The following is a 20,684-nucleotide window of genomic DNA, read 5'->3' as shown; positions in this document are numbered from 1 at the left end:
AACAAGGCCAAGTGCAGGGACCTGTATGTACGTCGGGGAAATCCCAAGCACAAATACAAGATGGGCAGAGAACGGACTGAGAGGAGCCCTGAGGAGAAGGACTTGGCAGTGTTGGTTGATGAGAAGCTCAACATGAGCTAGCAATGCACGCTCGCACCCAGAAAGGCAACCGCATCCTGGGCTGCATCAAAAGCAGCGTGGCCAGCAGGGTGAGGGAGATGATTCTGCCCCTCTACTCCACTCTGGTGAGACCCCACCTGGAGTACTGTGCCCAGCTCTGGGGCACCCAACATAAGAAGGACATGGACCTGTTGGAGCGAGTCCAGAGGAGGGTGACGAAGATGCTCTGAGGGCTGGAACACTTCTGCAATGAAGACAGGCTGAGAGATTTGGGGTTGTTCAGCCTGGAGAAGAGAAGGCTCCGGGGAGACCTTAGAGCCCTTTTCAGTACCTATGTTACCGCAAACTGGCAGATTTCTAAGACTCAAACTAAAGTTTAGAAAGCAGGCATTCTTTATTGAGGCGCTGGGTGCACAGGGGATAGCTCCTCCTATTGTGCACACCGGTTGTCAAATTAAATTTATACACAACAGGTATACATATTCAGTGTAATTCCAAGAAAACATTAGCATATTCATTACATTCCCAAGAATTCATTTACATCTCATAATAAGGTTTTGGGCATGCGTAGTTGTGCCTTCTGGTGGTCCTCATTTTGAGTGAGGGTTGTTTCTTCCTCCATCTTCATCTTCTTCACCTGTCCTTTGGCTCACTTTTCATGTTGGCAAAACCTCCTAACTGCTTAATTGCTCATTAAAACTAATGACCTCCCTGCTACCACCTGTTTGTCAGACAATGACCGTATTTATTGCATCCCTGTCTTAGGTCACCATGTTCTCAGGGCCATATACATCCTTGCTTATCTTACTAAGTCCTTGAAACCATTTGGGGTGGCTACTAAAATAGCTACATTTCTTCTCTAAAAGAAGATTCTCTACAGTTTAATAACCGTTTATAAACTACATAAAATCTGCCCTAGGTATCACCTAGAGGGGACTACAGGAAAGGTGGGGAGGGACGCTATCAGGGAATGTAGCAATAGGATAAGGGGCAATGGTTTTAAACTGAAAGAGGGGAGATTTAGATCAGATGCGAGAAAGAATTTCTTTCCTGTGGGGATGGTGAGGCACTGGAACAGGTTGCGCAGGGAAGTTGTGGATGCCCCATCCCTGGAGGTGTTTAAGGCCAGGCTGGATGGGGCTTTGAGCAGCCTGCTCTAGTGGAGGTGTCCCTGCCCATGGCAGGGGGGGTGGAATGCGATGATCTTTAAGGCCCTTGCTTGGTATTCCCTTGCTTGGGAATATGGATTAGTGTTGGGTGGTGTGGTGGGGTGTGTGTGTGGTTTTTTTTGTTTTTTTTTTTTGTTTTTTTTTTTTGTTTTTTTTTTTTTTCATTGGTTGGACTAGATGATCTTAAAAGGTCCCTTCCAACCTAGGCGATTCTGTGACCCTCCCAACTTAAACATCCTGCGACATGGCGGGGGCCCTGAGGCAAGGCCGCTCCTCCTCCCGCCGGGCCTGTGTCTCGTGCACCCCGCCCACCGCCCTTCACAGCAACAACCGCTCATTTCACCAAGCTTTTTTTCTCCCCTCCTTCACGCGTGCGTGGCACGAGCCCCGCCTCCCACTCTTTTAATTTTCTCATTTATTTTCTTGCCGGCTGCGTGAGCGCCGCTCGCCCCGCCCACCCCCGGCAGCCACGCCCTGTCCCCGCCCCCCGGCCGGCCAATGGGTCGGCGAGATGCCTGTGACGCGCCGCGAAGGTCCCGCCCCCTCGCCGGGTGCGCGTGACACCTCCCCGGCCGGTGGGTTTCTGTTTCGCTCGGCCGGGGCCGCCCCGCTGCCGCCATCATGGAGCCGCAGCCCGACAGCCTGGAGGGGTGGGTGGCCGTGCGGGACACCGCCTTCGCCGAGCCTCGGCCGCCGCGGCTCCGCTTCCTCGTGGCCTGGAACGGCGTGGAGGGCGCGTTCGCCGTCACCTGCCACGGCCGGGCGGAGGATGCGGCGGCGGCGCAGGCCCCGCAGAGCTGGGCCGGCCTCTTCTCGGCACCGGCCCTGCGCGGCGTCCACCGGCAGCTGGCGGCCGTCTGCCCGCGCCTGGAGCCCGCCTTCCCTGCCATGCCGCCCACACTGCCCGGCGCCTCCGCCGCCGGCGGGCTCTGGGCCGTGCTGTTCCCCGGTGGGGCGGCGCCGGACGAGGCCGAGGTGCAGGAGCTGTGCCGGGAGCTGGAGCGGTACCTGGGCTGGGCCCTGGAGCTCTGCGGCGGCCGCGTGGTGCTGGACACCCTCTTCGCCTCCGACCGCCGCCGCGACGACGAGTACTTCGAGAGCCTCCACGAGTTCCGCGGGAAGGCCCTGCGCGGCCACCTGACCCGGGCCAAGGAGGCCCTGCGGCGGGTACGGGCCCCGGGGCCGGGCGGGGGGCGCGGAGGGGCCGCCCCCGGCGGGGCCTGGGGGGGCCAGTGGCCTGGGCCAGCCCCGCTGAGGGGGGCAGCAGGCGCCTCTGGCCTGGCCTGGGGCTGTACCTGGGGGGTGCGGGGTGGGGGTGCTGCAGTGCTACCCCTGCTTCCCATGCAGGGAGAAGCAGGTTCCCCTCGGTGTAGGACCGATTTCAACAGGACTCGCAGGTGCTCCTCTCTGAGCCTCAGTTCAGCAGCTCTTGCTCAGCCTGGAGGTGTGTTTAAGACTGGCAGCCTCTGCCACAAGAGCTTCACTCGCTTAAGTCAGACTTGCACTGGATAATGTGAACAAGGGTGACCAAGTCACTAATGTCACTTTGCTGTTAGCATTGTCCGGTGTTCAGAGTAGTGCTAACACAAACACTTTTTTGGTTGTCTGGAAACCTCCAGGTCAATTTTCCCAAGCATTGAGCGTCATCAGTCTTTGTAAGGACCACTTTATTGAGTGGGGAATAAGCCGGCTCCGGGTGGGCAGTCACTGTAAGACATTGGGGTGCTTACTTAAGCTGCAAGTGCTCCTACAAAAACACCTTGCTAAAAATATCCGGCAGGGTTGTGCAATGGGTTGAGTGGTAACCAAAAGGGAGAGAACAATCATGCTCTCATTTTCTCACCTCCCTGTGAAGGTCTCTGGCTGCCTGTTTGCAGTGATTCCTGTAACTGAGGGATTCTCAGTCAAGTTTTTTATTAAAACCAAGCTAAGCCATGGACCTATGCCAGATAGGTGTTTTGTAGTCAGAAATTGTGGTATGTCTTTTCTAAGTGTCAGATTCTGGCCTAATTATTGTATGAACTAGTGATTATTTTAGCCCTTTCTACCTTTAGTACCATAAGTTTCTTCTTGTGTTCCTGATTTCCCCCCCTCCACCTTATAAGCATGACTTCAAAGGATAGTATCTAGTAACATGCTTGCAAATAGGATGTTGGCATGTTAAAACAAGGGTTATAGATACTTTAAGATTACCAGTGTGTTGCTGCTATACTTTTCTTGCAGTATGTTTGCACTCTATTTCCTGGCAAAACAAGCTGAAAGGTGTTTTATGAAAATGATCGTGCTTTGGGGGAAAGTTGAGACAGTTGGCTTTAGCCTTCTGTTTGCTATTTCACTAGTTAACAGTTGTAACGACACTACTGTTTCAGAAAAACACTGTTTTTAAAAACACAACTTTAGTTTCCATGAAGTTCATGCACAATGTTGTATAAAAGGACTACAGTTGCTGTAACTGACCGTAACAGGTCATGGCCCAGTTAGAAGTACTTTCTAGCCACCATGATCTTTTGCAGGCAGCACAGGCGTGTACAACCATGTGGCAGTTTGGGATTTAGTAGTTAGGCATAACTCAGTAGCAGTTATTCTGGTATTTCCAACTATATTTTAGATATGGCTAAACATGCTATAGAGTGTTCCTGTATTTGCAGGCCTAACAGGGACATAAATTCATTATATTGCAGTCTAGACCAAGTTATGCAAGATCCAAGAAGTAAAACTTGCCTCTTCTGGCACTAAACTAGCCTTAGGTATCAGAGCATCCTTTCCTTTTTATATCTATGTCCTTCTCAAATACTTCATCCTCTGGGCCAGGAAATTAATTTTGAAGAATGCAGAAGGTACCAGTACAAGATGGAGGAGAGTAGTACTGTGTAAATACTTCTTTTTATGTGTGTGTATGTTCAAAGACAAAAGAAGAAAACTAAGAGCAATACTGTTACAACAACCACAGAAGTCACTTGGGCTAATGGCGAACCAAAATTCTATGAAAAGAATATCAGATTCTGTAAAAGCAAGGTTTTTAGTTTAAAACAGAGAACAAAAAGAACCAAACCCTTGTAATGAATAATTTTGTCATGAGTTGGCTTTAAAATTTAACTAATGCTTCCCCTCTACTCGCTAGAAACATCCTCGGGAGCAGCATGACCCTCACTGCTTGCTTTGAATATGGGAACCAGAAAGTGAAGTACTGTGTTTCTATTTGGCTTTGATAGTGGGGGAAAAAGCAGACTGCTAAATTGCTGCAGGGCCCTAGGACTGTGTCTGAGCTACCGTGAGCTCCTGGGGAAGCTGAAGGGGCTACAGGACTTCTGGGATTATCAGAAATGGTGCCATTCAGATCCTCTTGTTCCCCCATCCTGCCCGTGCCAGGCCTGAAGGGTGGGAAATGCCCTTGAGCTGACTTCCACAGATTTTCCCTGTGGAAATGCCTCCACAGCTGGGAACTTCACTCCTGTTATCTTACCCAGACTCAGCTGGCAAGAGCAAAGGTGATGGTTTAATTCCAGTGCTTTCCAGTTGCAACACAATCAAGCTTATGTTTCTAATACTTTTTCTCATTGTTGTAGCACCAAACATCCTCTGTTCCTGTCCATCCTCACAGAGCTGTAGAGCAAACACTGTCCTTCCAGGAAGGTCTGTGTTTCTCTGTGGAACTTTGCTCTGTTCTCTCAGCTGGCTCACGCTATCCTGGCACACAGAGCACACCGTGGTCTAAGCTAGCTGCTGTCAAAGAAGAATCTTTGAAGCTTTGATTGGTGTCAGTAAACAAATGTAACTGAGGGGAAGTTTCCAACTTTGTATTTTGTCACAGAAGCAAATAAAGACCTTAAGAAAGGACTAGTGTATCAGAAAGGCAAGTGGTCCGTGGGAGAGTTACAAGTTACAAAGTGTAGTATCACTGGAACTGAGATTAGAATAAACTATTATAAATTATACAAATGTTAAAGGAATTTAACTGCAGGGTATATCAGGAGGAGAAATCTGTTTCTGGATTCTTATTTTCAAATGGCAATCTGATTTTTCTATGCCCACAGTCAGAAATTCTGGATCCAGAAACTCCTTTCATATTAGCAGGCATTTAGTAATTGTGGAAGCAATGCCAGAGCTAGTTTTAGAATACCTTATTTGTCCTTCCAGTACGCAGACTTCCCCAGTTTCCCTTATGTGTCTATAAATAGCAGCGACCAAGTCATCTGCACACAGCTACTGGAACTTCTGTGGTGGAAGCCCTAGGCGTGAGTCTCCTTGCAGTCTCCCAGTGCAATATGCAGCAATTAGTGCCTTTAACAGTCTGGTGTTAACGATATTTCCAGCTAGGGGTGACTGTGGCTGCTGGATGTCTGGGATACACCTCCTGTGCAGTGGGAAGCCTTGTCTGTTCATCGAATGACAAAGGGCAGGTCCTTTCCACCAAAGCTCATCAGCACACACAGATGTAAAGCATCCAAGTCTGATTTACCTTTTATCCCACTAGGTCCTTCAGCAGCATAAAAATGCTGACACAATGGTGGCTTTGATGAAGGTTTATGAAGAAGAAGACAAAGCTTATCAGGATTTGGTCACCATGGCAACACAATTCTACCAGTATTTACTGCAGCCCTTCAGAGATATGCGAGAGCTGGCAACACTCTACAAACTGGAAATCCTGGTAGGTCTGCCTTTACAAAAGTGAAAGGCCAAGTTATATAGTAGGGCATCAGCAGCTCTTGGAGCAGTTAAGACTTAAATCACTTAACATTCCCTACTTCTGTCTGTACCTGCTTCTTTTTTTCCCCTGCCAAGCCACCAAACGCGACTGAGAAATTCAGAGTTAAGGCAGAATCACTCTCAGAAGATCTGAGAGTCCATGGTATTGGCTTGAATAACACTGCAGCTGTCTTCCCACCAGTGTCTCACTTCCCTCTGCTTTCAGGAATTAAAAGGAAAACATAGAAGCTCCACCTCTCTGGGGCTTAGTCTCTGGTAGGCTGAATTTACAGAGATCCAAGTAGCGTTCATTGTGCCACCTTCAGTGGGGTGGTTTGTGGCATTGAGAATGCCATCCCTCAGCAATGCTGATGCGCCAGGTTAGCTCAGTTGTGGTGGTAGAACAGAAGGCAAAGGACACCTTACCACATAAACCAATTTCCTATTGCTGCTACAACCTGCTGGAAGTACAGATTAAAACATGTTCGTTATCACTATTCGTTTAATTTTATGTGCATCTTAAACTGGAAGCACATACTGAAAGCTGTGATGCCCCTGGAAAAGACAGCCATCTGCTATTTTGATTTTTCCTTAAATAGTCTGTGAAAATTGAAATGAGCTGTTCTCGAAAAGAGCAGAACAGTTTTAAGTTTAGACTAAGGTTCTTGGATACTGAAAGTCTAAATCTGTGAAGATAAAATATCCCGTATGCTGTACTGAAAATTTAAGTGAAAATTGGAATGGATGAAACAGAAAGATTGTTTCCATATAAAACAACTTCTAAGGGATATTTAGGCTCACTTGATATCTAATTATTTTAAAAAATATTTGAATACTAGTCTTGTACCCATGTACACTTCGTGGACTTGAGAATACTCTCTTACATGTCTTTTCTATATCACTGTTCCTGTGTGAAAGAACTGCCAACCCGGAGAACCTGAGAGTGCAATGTGCTGTCAACACGTGGGGAAAAATAGAAGAGAACATTGCACGTAGAAGAGTGGTTTTGAGTTACTTTTAGTAACAACTAAAAACACTTGTGTTGGACATGATGTTTAAGATGATAGTTTAAAAATATCTTAAGAAGTAAATTAATCCAAAGTTAAGCGTGAAGTCATAATTGGGGAACAAAGGCTCTGAGTTAGCCCAGAGAATGAAGAACAAGGCAATACACATACATGAGTAGTGATTTGCCTTGTGTCAGGTGAGGGGAAGGTCATGTTTGCCACTGTGCTCTGCCTTGCTTGAAACGTCTCCAAGTGTAGCATAATATGGGCTGCACTACTGTTGTAACCATTTGGCAACTGAGAGTTTTGTCTCCTTGCAGAAATCTTTGCAGTATGGTAATTTGGGGCCTAAAAGAGTAGCAGCTTTGCAGAAAGATGCCGAGGAATGGACTAAGCGAGCTGAGAGTGCTGTATGCTCCATTCAGGATATCACTGTGAACTACTTCAAGGAAACTGCAAAGGCTCTGGCAGGTAATCAGAATGATTTACACAAAAGGTTGTGTAAATACTTGACTTGGGGGATTGAGAGCTCTTGTTATCACCTTTGCTGGTCTCTCTCTGCAGACCCTGAGGTTAGGATGAACGTCCAGCTTAAGCAGCATTTTATTCACTTATCTTTTAACCAGTTTGGCTTACAACTTGCATTTGGCTTGCACACAAACATTATCAAGGCCTGACAGTTATGGCTGCAAACCTCTGAACAAAAACCATGCACGCTTTTAACGCTTAATATGTGAGCCTCAAGGATTTCAGCATGTTAACTGAGTAGATCACTGCGTAACTGTTAAGGCATGTTTCCGTGGTACAATGAAGTATTTTACTTACTTGTATAAAATGATAAATTCAACCTTTTAGTTTTCTAATTTGTAAAGAAGCTTCAGAAATTGTTTAACAGCATCAACATTTTTAGTACTGCAGCTATAGTAGAAACACAAAAGGGCTATTTGTACTCTGCATTTCTCATCTCTTATTTCAATGTTCTAATCTGCAGCAATGCACAAACAGATGGAACAAGATCAGGAAAGATTTGGTAAAACCACCTGGGCATCAGCTTTGCCACGACTAGAAAACCTGAAATGTGTGTTAGCTAAAGAAACCCTTCAACATCTGCGGGCAAGAGAGTTGTGCCTGAAGCAGAAGAGAGCTGGCATTCAGAAAAATGTAAGACCTTCAAAAGTTTCCTTTTCTGTCACTGGTTTTTGAAGGGCTGATCAAAACCTACCAAAGTGGTCATGAGAGTAAACTGTCAAAGTCTTTGTCTATGAAACAGCTTAGGTTTTCAACATGGTTTTAAGTTATGGAAAAATGCATGTCTCCAGTTTTTTAAAATTGCTCCTGCACATATGAGGACACTTAGCAAAGGTTAAGATGCGTGCTTTTATAGTTCAAGTGTTGTGTTAGCATTTGTGATATTAACCTTTAAAATTGTTAGTTTTAGGGAGATAAAGACAGATACTATTTTCAGAGGACACTGCAAAATAAAGATACTTATTTAATTTTAATCTTCTGATCTTGATTTGATGCTATATAACTGCTGCTATGAGTACCTGGCATTTATTTTCCAAGAGTAGTGTAATGCACCATATATAATTGTTTTCAGGAGCAGTATTATTTGTGCAGATTGTTATGGAAGTCTTTCCTGGTAGACTTAAGGTAAAATTACACTTCATGTTAATAAGGCTTTCTGCTCCTCCGAGTTTCTGCTCCGAGCCATTTCTAAAGTTCTGTGCTTTCCATACCACAGCACCTAAGCAGCTGCCCTTTAGGCCAGGCTCTGTACAGGTATTTGTGCATCCATGCATGTTTCATGTGTGCATATTTTGTTATTAATGTGTTTTATTTTCTATTTGGGGGTATACAGATGGAGAACCTCAGTGAACAAGAAGAGAACCTAACTGTAGTGGAGGAGCTGGAAATACACTATTATGAAACCCAGCTGGAATTATATAATGTACAGCTTGAAGTATTGAAACATGAAGAGATGCTGCTTATCGCACAGTTGGACACTTTAAGGAGACATATTAAAGGTAAGAATAAACAAATATTAAACACGTATCCAAAACACAGGAGTGATATAGCCTGCTCTGTTTTCACTTAACAAAAAATAAAAATAAAAAAGGAGGATTGTTACTGCTCAGGTCTTGATAGTAGAAAGCATCGTTGGAAAACACCAATGCTGTGGCACAATCTGGTATTTTGTCTTCTGACTAACTAGGCATTAATTTGATAATACAAGTTTTTAAAAAAACCAACACTGGTAGCTCATCTTGGCAGCAGCTGTGATATGTGCATGCACTGATTTAGCATATGGAATAACTTATATTGAAAATATTTGACCGTGCTTATAGTTACATGATCTATGCGTAGAAACTGTGGATATCATGACCTGCTGAAATGGGCCCTGAAATTCATCACAAAGCTGTTGTAGTTTAACATACAGGAATTGCAACATCCTGTAATAACAAGAAGAGGTGATTATAGTTAGATGGTACTTCAGTACTGCTATATTCCAGTGTCTCTTTGTAACATATTTATGACCAAATTAGGCACTAGTCTTGTTATGCTCATTTGTGCTTATGAATTCTCTATGACTGTGTACACTGTGAAGTAAACATTGTTCCTCCTTGTTGCATAATGAAAACCTGGTAAATAGTAAAATAAGTCACCCAGTGTTGATCGGAACAGTCTTCAGTTTTCCAGGAAAACTCCAATCGGTGAAGGTAGGAGTTAAAGCACAGAGAGACATTTGAAAGAGGAAGCTAAACAACAACAAATGCTAATAGCATAAATTTGATCCTGCAAAGCGCCCCTGTGAGTAACGTCACATGTTTGCGTAAGACTTTGAAGGACCAAGCTCGGCTCGGGAGCATTATACTTTCTACTAACTCACTCACTGCCTTCAGTGGCTTTCAAAATGTCATTAGTTCTTTAAATGTTTAAATAACTGTGGCAATTTTTGGTTTTTTAAAAAAATGCCAAATGCCTTTTTAGAGAAACAGGATGAAGTTGTTTACTATGATACATGTGAAAATCCTGAGGAGCTCAAGGTCATTGAACAGACAATGGGACAACATTACGCTAACTTGTCAGAAATGACGATGCTGAGGCAGAAGACTAAGCAGTTGGAGACAAAGCGTGGGACTGTCTGTGCGAGGAGAGCCTACCTCAGGAACAAAAAAGTAAATGCAGTCCTGGAGATGTGCATTTTCTTTAGCTGCTATCTTGACTTATGAGGGATGGACAGGAAACAACTAGGGAAGCATTGGGTGGAGCATGCAAGATGATACGTGACTCAGTGCTGAGGCCGCCACACAGAAAGAGGGGCAATGTGATTTAAGCTTTAGACTCCACTGTGTGGTACAAGTGCCTCTCTGGTTTACTAAGAGAGCACAAACTTACATGGATGACCCAGGAGGTGTTCCCCTATCAGCCAAACCTTACCAGAGCCCTGCTGTGATCAGCTGGAGCTTTCCCCTGGCAGAGTTTTACAAAGCAGCTGCAGTAAAGGAGGAAACCTGGCCTACAATGAGGGAAGCTGCAGTGACAGAACAACCCACACAGTGATACTTTACCCTTGAATGGGAGGGAGGGGAAATTAAACTGCTGCAGTTCTCTCTCCAGCCTCTCAGTTCTGTGCAAAGGGCAGTTTTTTCCTTTGCTTCCCATTCACAACAGAGCACTAGGAAGACAAGTGAGACCACAGTTGACTCTCATGAGCCTTCCCAGTGAGTTGAGCTCACCTTACACCTGCACAGTTCTGCTGGGGCAGAGACCAGAGATTAAGCTCAAGTCTATCTGGCCTTTTACCCCTCACTAGCCTGGACAAAATGGGAATGACATTGGAAATGTTTTGTGAGCATCATTGTCTCTTGCTTGCAACTGCTTCCTTGGCAGATGCTTCCTTTGCTTCTGTTTTCATTCATTTAATTGCTGTCTGTTGGTTGTATAACACTAATGCCAAATGCCAGATGATTTGCAAGTGCTTACCCAGCCATGTGGATAATCCCCCGCCGTACAGTGACAAATAGCGACTCCCAGAGAAAATACTGAAGCCTGCAGCTTCTCTGTGGCACTTTGTTACTAACAGAAGGTACCCCTGTTAGGCACTCGTTGTGCTTCCCGTGCCTTTGCTTCCCCAGATTTTGTACTTGTGAGCTATGGCAAATAGGGGCAGGGGGAAAGTAGCCTTGTATTTTTGTAATGCCCTGCTAGCTTCCCTCTTGCCTTCCTCATGGCTTTGCACCCCTTCCCTCCAGCTGGTACCTGGATGAAATTTCTTCAGAGCTTGCTTCTACTTTTTTTTCTTTTTTCTTTCTTCTTTTTTTTTTAAACCTAAATGTAATACAGAGGGATCAGTTGAGATCTGGGTCTATTTCCTCTGCAGCATGAATAACCCTAATAGGTTATTATACACTAATTAGGAGAACAAAAGATCCCATTGGCTTTAGCCATGAAGGAGTCCCACAGGCTTCACCCTCAGGGTCTCACATCTGCCACTGGTTGAGCTTAGCCATCCTTCTTGGCGCAGTCAAGCACTTGGTCTTGGTTGCTGTTTAGTGGCTTCTGCACAGGAGTTAATGGCACAGATGGTGAACAGTAAATGTGAACTAACCAAGGGTTGCATGAATTTTGCTGTTCTACCAGGATCAATGTGAAGCAAGCCATCGGCAGAGACTGCAACAGGCAGAAGAGAACAAAAAACGCTTCCTGCAGCATCACAGTATACAGATAGTGAGTACCGAGTAGCAGTCTTGGAGAATCTGGCAGCTTCTTGTTTTTACACACTAATCCTCACTTACTTGTATTCTAATGCAGAAGAGAGACAAGCAAAAAGAGGAGGAGAAAAAGAAAAAAGCTTGGATAAGCCAGGAACGTCAGAAAACACTGGAGAGGCTGAAAACATTCAGGGAGGCAAGTACTGTGAACTACAGTAGTCTGAATTGGTGTCAAAATACAGCATCAGAAAATAGCCATAGCTCACGTGTGAGCATGGTCCAAACCAGAGACCACTATCTGGATAGCCTAAAAAGAGGATTGTGTGTAATGACTCAAAAGGATTAAATCCACTAAGGATATAGTTTCCAGATGCAGAACCTGTTGCAAAGAATGCAAGTGAGGAAATGGCTTTGAAAGAAATACCTTGATAGTCATTTGAGCCTGTTCAGGGTTGAATTTTCTGCTTGAATGGGTGAGTGGGAGAGGTCTGTACTCTGTGGCTTTTTTTGTTTCTTTGGGGTTGATGTTTTGGACAGTCCAATGGAGATGTGACCTCCTGCCTTATGATTTGTTTTTCAGAAGTGTCCAGCTCATGTTGTTCTGAAAACATCTCGTCCCCAGCCTCTCAGTCCCAAGTTACCACGAAGCATCACTCAGCAGGTTGCGGTACTGTCCTGTCCACCTTCGTCGAGAGCAAGGGCAGCTCCAGAGCAGCCAAAGAGCATACTGCTAGTAGAAGCCAAAGAATCAAAAGCTTCACATCAGAATACCCCAGCAGATATCCCTGTCCAGATATTTGTTAATGATGGCGACACAGAGCAACAAAAGCACGGCAAGGGATTGATGGTCTCTTCATCCTCCCCACCACCTCCAGGACTGATGGTCTCTCCGTCCTCCTCCCCACCACCATCACCACCTCCAGGACTGATGGTCTCTCCCTCCTCCCCACCACCACCACCACCTCCTCCACCCCCTCCTCCTTTACCCCCTCCTCCCCCACCTCCCCCCTTACCTCTCCAGTTAAAGACACCATCATCATCAGAGGATAAGCCGCTTCCCCTTTGCTCTGATGGCCCCACAGAGCGCCCTGCACTGCACAAACAGGATGACTCATCCAGGAGATCTATAAATAATTACATAGGTAAGAAGGCTCATGTTGACTGGTGTTTTTTTCTTTGTTTCCTTTATTTCTCTGTTCTCTCCCTCTCTCTGGTTCTGGACAGGAGTAGTGCGCAGTCTTACTCAACAGAATAAAGCTCTTGGAAAGCTTAGTCTAAGAAACCACATGTGATAACACTGACCATAACTCAGGATGTTAAATGAGTAACAATGATTTGTGTATTGTTTGATGCACTTCACAGGGTCCTCATGAGTGTGTGACTCAGCATTTTTAGGGAGGTGCTGTCAAATTGGACAGATCAATCTTTTAGGACATTTGAACTTGAATCTGCTGGAATCCTACATTTATTAAGTACAGCCTTAGAGGTTTAAACTGTGTGTTATGGTTTAACCCCAGCTGGCAACCACGCACCATGCAGCCGCTTGTTCGCTCTCCCCCAGTGGAATGGGGGAGAGAATCAGAAGAGTAAATGGGAGAAAACTCGTGGATTGAGATAAAGACAGTTTAAGTAGTGAAGCAAAAGACCCCCACACAAGCAAAGCAAAACAAGGAGTTCATTCATCATTTCCTGTGGGCAGGCAGGTGCTCAGCCGTCTCCAGGAAAGTAGGGCTCCATTGTGCATAACCATTACTTGGGAAGACAAATGCTGTAACTCCCAATGTCTCCACCCCTTCCGTCTTCTTCCCCTAGCTTTATATACTGAGCATGACATCAGATGGTATGGGATATGCCTTTGGTCAGTTGGGGTCAGCTGTCCCCGCTGTGTCTCCTTCCAACTTCTTGTGCACCCCCAGCCTACTCACTGGTGGGGTGGGATGAGGAGCAGAAAAAGCCTTGACTGCTGAGTAACAGCCAAAACCACCAGTGTGCTGTCAACGCTGTTTCCCATCCCAAATCCAGAACAGCACTATAGCAGCTGCTAGTAAGAAATTCGGCTCTGTCCCAGCTGAAACCATGGCACCGTGCTTAATCACAGCACTGCTAGTTCTGTGGAGATCTTAAGTCAGGACCTGCCTTTCTCATGATGCTGAAAATCCCACTGCTGTAATAGGTAGGAAGGTGTCAGAAGAAATTCCAAGGAGAGGGGATTTATTCATGTTGTTTGGTGAGAAGCAATTTTTATTACTGGGTTTGTTCTTGCCGAAATTTTGCAACTTTTGAACCGAATGTGATATTTTGACTGAGGTTTAATCACCTGTCCAGTCAGAGGACCACTGTGGGTAAATCTGTGGTTGTAGTAAGACTACACTTTATGATTTATGTACTCCAGAGCTCGCAGTTGGGCTGTTTGCATTTCTAAGGTCTGCCCAGCCCGTGTCCACTTACAGTTTGCTTGGTTTCTAAATAAAGGTTTCTTCAGAGCATTCATGCAAAATTCAACCAGGATTTGAAAGGCAGATGGATAGCGTTGGCATACTGACATTCCTAGGACAAAAATCCTGTTCAGTTACACCTCTGCTTTGTTAGCAAGATCATGCAGGTGTGATTGAAGGCTGAACTCAGCAATTGAAACAGTAGTTTGAATGAGAATAGAGCTCAGCAGGCTCCCGAGGCTGCACTGGTTACATCCTGCTAACAGGCTTATTTTTATCTCTAAAGCAAGCAGATAATTTTACTATGTCAGGGAGATTAATCTAAGTTGGAAGGCAGCAATTTTTTATTGTCATTTTTCACAGTGGAGCTTATGCTAGAATGAAGCATGTCTTTAAATGTGGTACATTCCTTTTCCTTTTCAGACTACTCACAATACATCTAAGCAGCCTTTGTATCCTCTCAGTTAAGAGGCAAACCGCAGGCAGAAATCCCGAGCAAAGTTCAGCATTTTCAGTTCTTCCAAGGTGTGGGGAAGTATGAGAGCTGAAGGGCTGAGGCAGTCAAGTTACGATGCCAAGCTGCTGCGCATCCAGTGGATCAGTGACAGGCTTCAGCCTGGGAAGTCCATGGGGTAACTCCACCGCAGATACTCTGAAGCAGCTTTGGTGAGCAGCAGGAGTTGTACACCAGAGTAGTCTGATTGCTGCTGGAACAGCCATGCTAGTAGCTAATATTTACTACCATTCACAGCCTAACATTGATGTCCTTTCATTGTTTTTGGTTAAGAAAAATCCTGTTTTATTGGAGAGATCTGGTTGGTTGTTTACACCTATTTCATGAAGAAAACCGGCATGCTAATTGCTGTAATAGTAATCGATAAAATACTGCCACAGGAACTTACTGAAACAGCTTCATAAACAGGTTGTTTTCAGTTACCTGTGGGCTACTCGTGTCTTTGCACATGAAAAGCCAGGAGAGGTTAGTATTCTGGTGTTGGAAATATTGTCTGTAATGTGTTAACATACTTTCCAAGGGGAACTTCTTTTATCATTTGTTAGTCTGACTAGTCTTTTACCAGGCATCCCGCTTGATTAATAGACTTAAGGCTTACTTGAAGGCTTTGTAAGACAACTGGGTGGATCTATGCTTGATCCTTTTCTGGCATCTCAGTCTCTGAAGGTACCATAGGATTTAGCAGAATGTTACATTTCGAGTGTTTGATGTTAATCGCATAACCTTTTGTGCACTGCGCGTGGCAAGAACACTTCTAGCTGTGAGGCACAGATGGTGTGAACCTGCGGCTGCAGGAGCCAACTGCTGTCCAGGGAAACTGCCTCCCTCTCCGGCAGTCTGCAGCAGCCACAGAGAGTCCAACAGAAGGAGTAAAACACAAATTACGGTGTGTATCAATGGAACTTGTGGAAGCTCTCTCAGTGTGGTGTCCTTTATGGTCTGAAGTTCAGAAACGTACACCTGAGATTTAAATCATGCTGTAAAAGGGGAATTATTTTTTAAGTCCGTACAGAAAAGAGCTGCCTGCTTAGGGCCTGATCTGGCTCCCACTGACTTCAGTGGTGCAGTTTCAAGCCCTTCTGCTCAAATCCTTTTGTTTTTCTCTTGGCTGAGCAAAAATGCAATTGGCAGTCTCAGCAGGCATCTGAGCGAGGTAGGAAGGAGAGTAGATTGTTTCTAATGCAGAATACAAGAGATTTTTTGGTTCAGTGAATTTTTTTTGAAACCCCATAAAGTTGTAATGAAAAAGAAGCATCCTGCCTTGTGTATAATTTCTTGCTTAAAACACAACCTCGTATAATGTTGAAGAGGTGTTGGATTCTCCATTCAAGACGTAAAAGCTTTAACTATTTTTTAAGAGCGGTTCCAGAGTCTGGTGTTGCAGAAGCTTGAAAGAGTGTGTGCCAGAACAAACCAGTTTTTTTTCTGTCTCCAGCAAAGATGAAAGAAAGAACCCTGAACACTTGGGTAGGGTTTTATACCTCTGAGTGTGGTTGTCTTGTTCGTTCCTCTGGTAACAACAGATTTATCTGTTGCAGGTTCCATGGATGAGGTGTTGGCTTCGCTAAAACGCAGTGAAGTTCATCTTCATAAAGTGGAACCGCCAGATCCATATGCCTCTGTAAAAGACAGCATCCTCTCTGCCATAAGGCAGGGAGTTAAACTGAGGAAAGTGAATCGAGATACAGAGAAGGATGTCAGTAATGGATCCACTAATGAGCTAGAGAGAAGCATTAAGGCAGCCATCCAGAGAATTAAAAAAGTGTCTGCTGATTCTGAAGAAGAGGAGAACAATGATCAGAGTAATGGAGAATGGGACAGCTAACGAATTCAGAGTAACAGACTTACTGACTGGAACAGGGTGTGTGTCTCATTTTGCATGTTGTAGAAGACTGTTCCTTTCAAAATGAAAGAACAGTGTGATTGTGTGTTTTCTCATAGTCAAAAATGTCTTGGAAAAGAATCCTGTTGACTTTCTGTAGGAACTTCAGATTCTTATTTTTGCATGAAAAATCATACTCCAGTACTCTTATGCTTGCATTAATAGGTATTTCTGACTCAACCATGTAGAGTTTTCACCACATCTGAAGACAGCTAAAATGCTGGATTGAGACACATCATTTAGGTTGTTACTAGCACAGTAGGTAATGCTATCACAACAAAGTTTAAGGAGGAAAAAACTAACTGAAAATCTATTTCGTTAGATGGAAGTTGAACCAAATCCATGGTGATAGAGGCAAAATGGAAAACTTAATCTGGAACCTCTCATTCCTACCTCCATTGTCCAGAAAATTCTTTTAACGTTTTGCTTTTCTGATACAGCTACTCTCAAGTAGCTACATGGATACTTCATTTATTGTTGTTATAAAGTGTGCAGTTATGAATAGGCTTGGTAATGCTGATTGGAAAAATCACCATAAGTTTGAAATGAACACTGCTGTAGTAATTACTGAAAAGTTTACTTTTTAGCAGGAGGCTTAAATATAGGGGATTTTTAGATGCTAAATGTTTTTCATATGTCTACATTTACAATGAACTGTTGGCATGAAAGAGCGAGCCAAAATATTGTGTATAATATTTTCTGGGCTCCAGCCCTGTAATACAGAGCTGCATTTCTCCACTGGGAACATCAATACGTGTTTATAGCTACTTTCATGAATTTATATTACCTGATAGCCTTATAAATGGCAGATATTTGTATTGTGCCTAGAACCTGTCTATTTAAAAATTCAGCCACATTCAATTTAGAGACTGTTTCTATTTTGGGTAGATAGTGACAAAAATGATTCAAAGTTTCTTGTGGAGCTTATACTGACCTTTAATAAAAATATATCCTGACAGAAGTAGTGGATTCAGAGTGCTCTCATTTTCGGATGCTGCTGGGAAGTAAGCACTACTTACACCCTGGTACTCCAGTTTTTGATAGCAAGTTGCAGCCGTACAGCATCTGTGCTCTGTCACTAACTGTACATATAAATGCCCTTATTTTCTCAAATATTTATGAACTATAATTTGGTAACAGAATTGCAAACATGGTGCTTTAATTCCCTGTTTTACAGCGGAGTAGCAGATCTGTTTAATCAGCACAGTAAATATGTATGCAACAGTTTTCATGCGAGAGGCAGAAGCAGCAGCTGGGGGTTCATTTTTCACTGTTTCAGCACCTACTGCTATTTGGAAGTCAGGAAAAAACCAACCTTTTTTTTTTTTTTGTCCACTGTCATCAAGCCAAACGGAGGCAAGAGTGTCAGCAGCACAGGTAAGCTTTGCACATTCAGGCTTCAGCATCCCAAACGCTGAATTCCTCCCGCAGACTGGATCCGAGGACAAAACCTGGTCCTTTGAGAGGGGAGATGCCTTCCTCAAGGTACCCTGGGCAGAGGGGGTGCTCGGCCAGCAGCGGGGAGGGCAGGGGGGAGAGAGAGGTGCCCCGGTGCGAGCTGTGCCCTTCATCAGTGTGGTTAATTAAGGCCGAGGGAAAGGGCACGGGGGCTCGGCTGCCTTCCCTGGCCCCGTCCCTCCTGCCAAAAGGCAGCTTCGAGTCCGGGGCAGAGCCCTTCGCCCTTTTGTTGCTACAGTTGGATTCTCAGCTAGCGTGCTAGGGAGTTAAATGCAGCAGTTTAAAGTATGCAGAGAGTAAGTGGGTTGCAATTTCTCCAACAGCTCTTACAGTGTTCGTGTGTTTAACAGCAGCAACTTTACCCAGGAGAGGCCGTATGAGTAACAGCAACACTGGACGGTGATTTCTCCTACCCGGAGTTCTGGAACCGTACCTGGAGCTCAGGTAGGGGCTGATCTCAGGTGTTCAGCATCCCAGGCTGAAAAACTTCCTTAAAAGCCCTCTCAGAAACTGAAGTTTTTTCTGAAGCCCACTTCATTTGCGGTATATGGCCAACAGACCTGCCGTGTGAAAAATGCGCTGCAGCAATTTTCTAGTTGGCGTGGCAGAGTCCACCTCTATCAAATACCCTTGCCCCTTGGTTCACTACTAAAGCCTGAAGGATGCTGCTCAGCAGAGATGAGCCCTGATGGGAACTGGGCTCCCAGGAAGCAGAGCAGCCCTTGCACAGCCTGGAGACGACGGTGGGGTCCTGGCCATGCCTGTGGGTGCTGCCGGGGCACCAGCGCTCCTGGGTGTCAGAAGCATGACCAGGGCAAACACCAAAAGCACTGGCGTTAGCCTAAAGAAGAGAAAGCGAGAGAGCAGTTTTCAAATACTTAAGAGGCTGCTGCAAAGAGGAGGGGAGTAGTTTGTTCTGCGTGTTCACAGGGAGATAACAGGCTTAAATTACAGCCAGAAGGATCAGGTTAACGGCAGGAAAACCTTTGTAACAAACAGTGAGAGCAGAGAGGCGCAGGGGCAGATTGCCTGGGAAGGTGGTGGAGGTTCTGTCACGGGCCATCTTTCACAGCGGGTCAGACACAGCCCCCGAGGTGCTGCTGGAGTGGCTGACGCGCTGCGGCAGGGAGAGGTCTGAGCCGGTGGCCAGCCCATGGATGGAGCTCGCTGCTGCGCTGCCTGGGGCTCCGTTTGCTCTGCAGGGGAAGCCACAGCTCGTTTTCTGAGAGATGCCCAAATGTAAGAAGACTGAAAAAAACCCGTTACTGAATCACCCTCAGATTTTCCTTTTGATTCTCGGTGACGATGACCTGTCCCATGCCGCTGGCACCGGGCTACAGAGGGGATGGCGGGTAGGAAATGGCCCCAGTACCCTGAGGCTGGTTTACCCTGGGTTGATGGGACACGCAAGAGAAGCCACCACAAGTGTCAAGAGGAGAGAGGCCTTAATCTGGACTTGAGCTCAGGCTTCAGCAGGTGCCTTCCAACCATGTCAGGTTTGGTGCAGCAGCTGGTGCCATGCGCTTTCCGCAACGTGCAAGGGCCAATGGGCAAAACGGGACAAACCAGAGTGACGGGTTGGCTCCATAATGACCAGCTCTACCAGACTAGATTAATACTAACCTGCAAAACTGCTGTGACAGCGTTTTGACATCTAAGACCCTTCTTAAAGTATCTCACCCTGGGCTAGTAAATAAATACCTCGATGGGAATAGTCTGCCCTAACGATCCAGCTGGAGAAATGGCTTTGTTTGAACTGAAAAAATACAGTTTCTGGGCTTTAAGGAGTTAATAATGCACAGATTTGCTGGAAAGCCCGGTAATGAGGTAAAGAGACCAATTTTTATAAATCAGTATCGCTGAGGCTTGTGATGTCTCTAACTAAACGTGGGCAGGCCAGACAGTAGCTGCCACTATTTTTAGGGAGGTTTTAAAGTTAATATATTCAAAGATGACTTGGTCTGACTAAAAGAATTTTACTTTGAAATCCCAGTGCTTTGATCACAGCAAGAGAAGAGTGGCAGCAGCATTACCAGCACATGGAGCACTGAGGCCGTAGCTGGTAATGCCAGTGCAGCTATGGATTTGTCAGCATTTCTGTCAACATGCTGTTTTTCAGGATTTATGAAGCTCCTCCATAAGCAGCCCCCCAGTTCAGCACACAGGGCTGATGCACAGGCTGGATACTGGCTTTTCTTTTTTCCTGCAAAATGGTATTGAATCAAGCAAATCAAGTCTGAGTGTGAACAGGCTGAAGTGATCCAGACTCTGATGTTACAGGGGCTTGAGCAAGTAAATCGCTTCACTCATCTATGTTTAAAGAGCCTCTCTGAATTAATTTAATACTATTTGGAAATTGATGCTGATTTATATAATGTGCTTGCACAAAGATAGCCTGTCCTCCCCTATGGACTTCTCAGCAACAGGGAACACCTCACCCATGTTGGTCATGGAATTACTCTGTGTGCACAAGGGATGGGGAATGTGCCCGGAGCTGGGAGAAGCCCAGTCCTTACCGCCAGTGCTTGGGAACTGCATGCGTTTCTATATACAGAGGGCTATAAACATGCTATAAAAGTACTTCACCTAATATCAAATTGTGTTAAAAACTCCAGCACCTGACTCCATATGAACCACATGTGTTTCCTTCTCCTTGGCTCTTTTTGAAGATGCCTGGTTGGAATTGGCTGGTGTGCTG

General features: G+C 45.2%; 1 protein-coding gene across 1 annotated transcript; it reads left to right on the top strand.

Moving 5' to 3' along the window:
* Window positions 1-1,872: 1,872 nt before the first annotated feature.
* Window positions 1,873-17,481, top strand: WHAMM (WASP homolog associated with actin, golgi membranes and microtubules). The gene is made up of 10 exons (XM_074155704.1): window positions 1,873-2,456; window positions 5,764-5,937; window positions 7,303-7,453; window positions 7,974-8,143; window positions 8,844-9,009; window positions 9,974-10,161; window positions 11,627-11,713; window positions 11,798-11,893; window positions 12,278-12,839; window positions 16,185-17,481. The coding sequence occupies exons 1-10, from the start codon at window positions 1,911-1,913 to the stop codon at window positions 16,469-16,471; spliced, it is 2,427 nt and encodes an 808-aa protein (XP_074011805.1). The 5' UTR covers window positions 1,873-1,910; the 3' UTR covers window positions 16,472-17,481.
* The last annotated feature ends 3,203 nt before the right edge of the window (window positions 17,482-20,684 follow it).

Source organism: Numenius arquata, chromosome 11, assembly GCF_964106895.1.
Source record: "Numenius arquata chromosome 11, bNumArq3.hap1.1, whole genome shotgun sequence".
Classification (NCBI taxonomy): Eukaryota; Metazoa; Chordata; class Aves; order Charadriiformes; family Scolopacidae; genus Numenius; species Numenius arquata.
This window is presented reverse-complemented; position numbering and strand designations above follow the sequence as displayed.

Coding starts and splice junctions, on each gene's coding strand:
- WHAMM (XM_074155704.1), top strand. CDS start 1,911: ATGGAGCCGCAGCCCGACAGCCTGGAGGGGTGGGTGGCCGTGCGGGAC. Junction 11,894..12,277: donor GGCTGAAAACATTCAGGGAG/GCAAGTACTGTG, acceptor TTTGTTTTTCAG/AAGTGTCCAGCTCATGTTGT. Junction 12,840..16,184: donor ATCTATAAATAATTACATAG/GTAAGAAGGCTC, acceptor TATCTGTTGCAG/GTTCCATGGATGAGGTGTTG.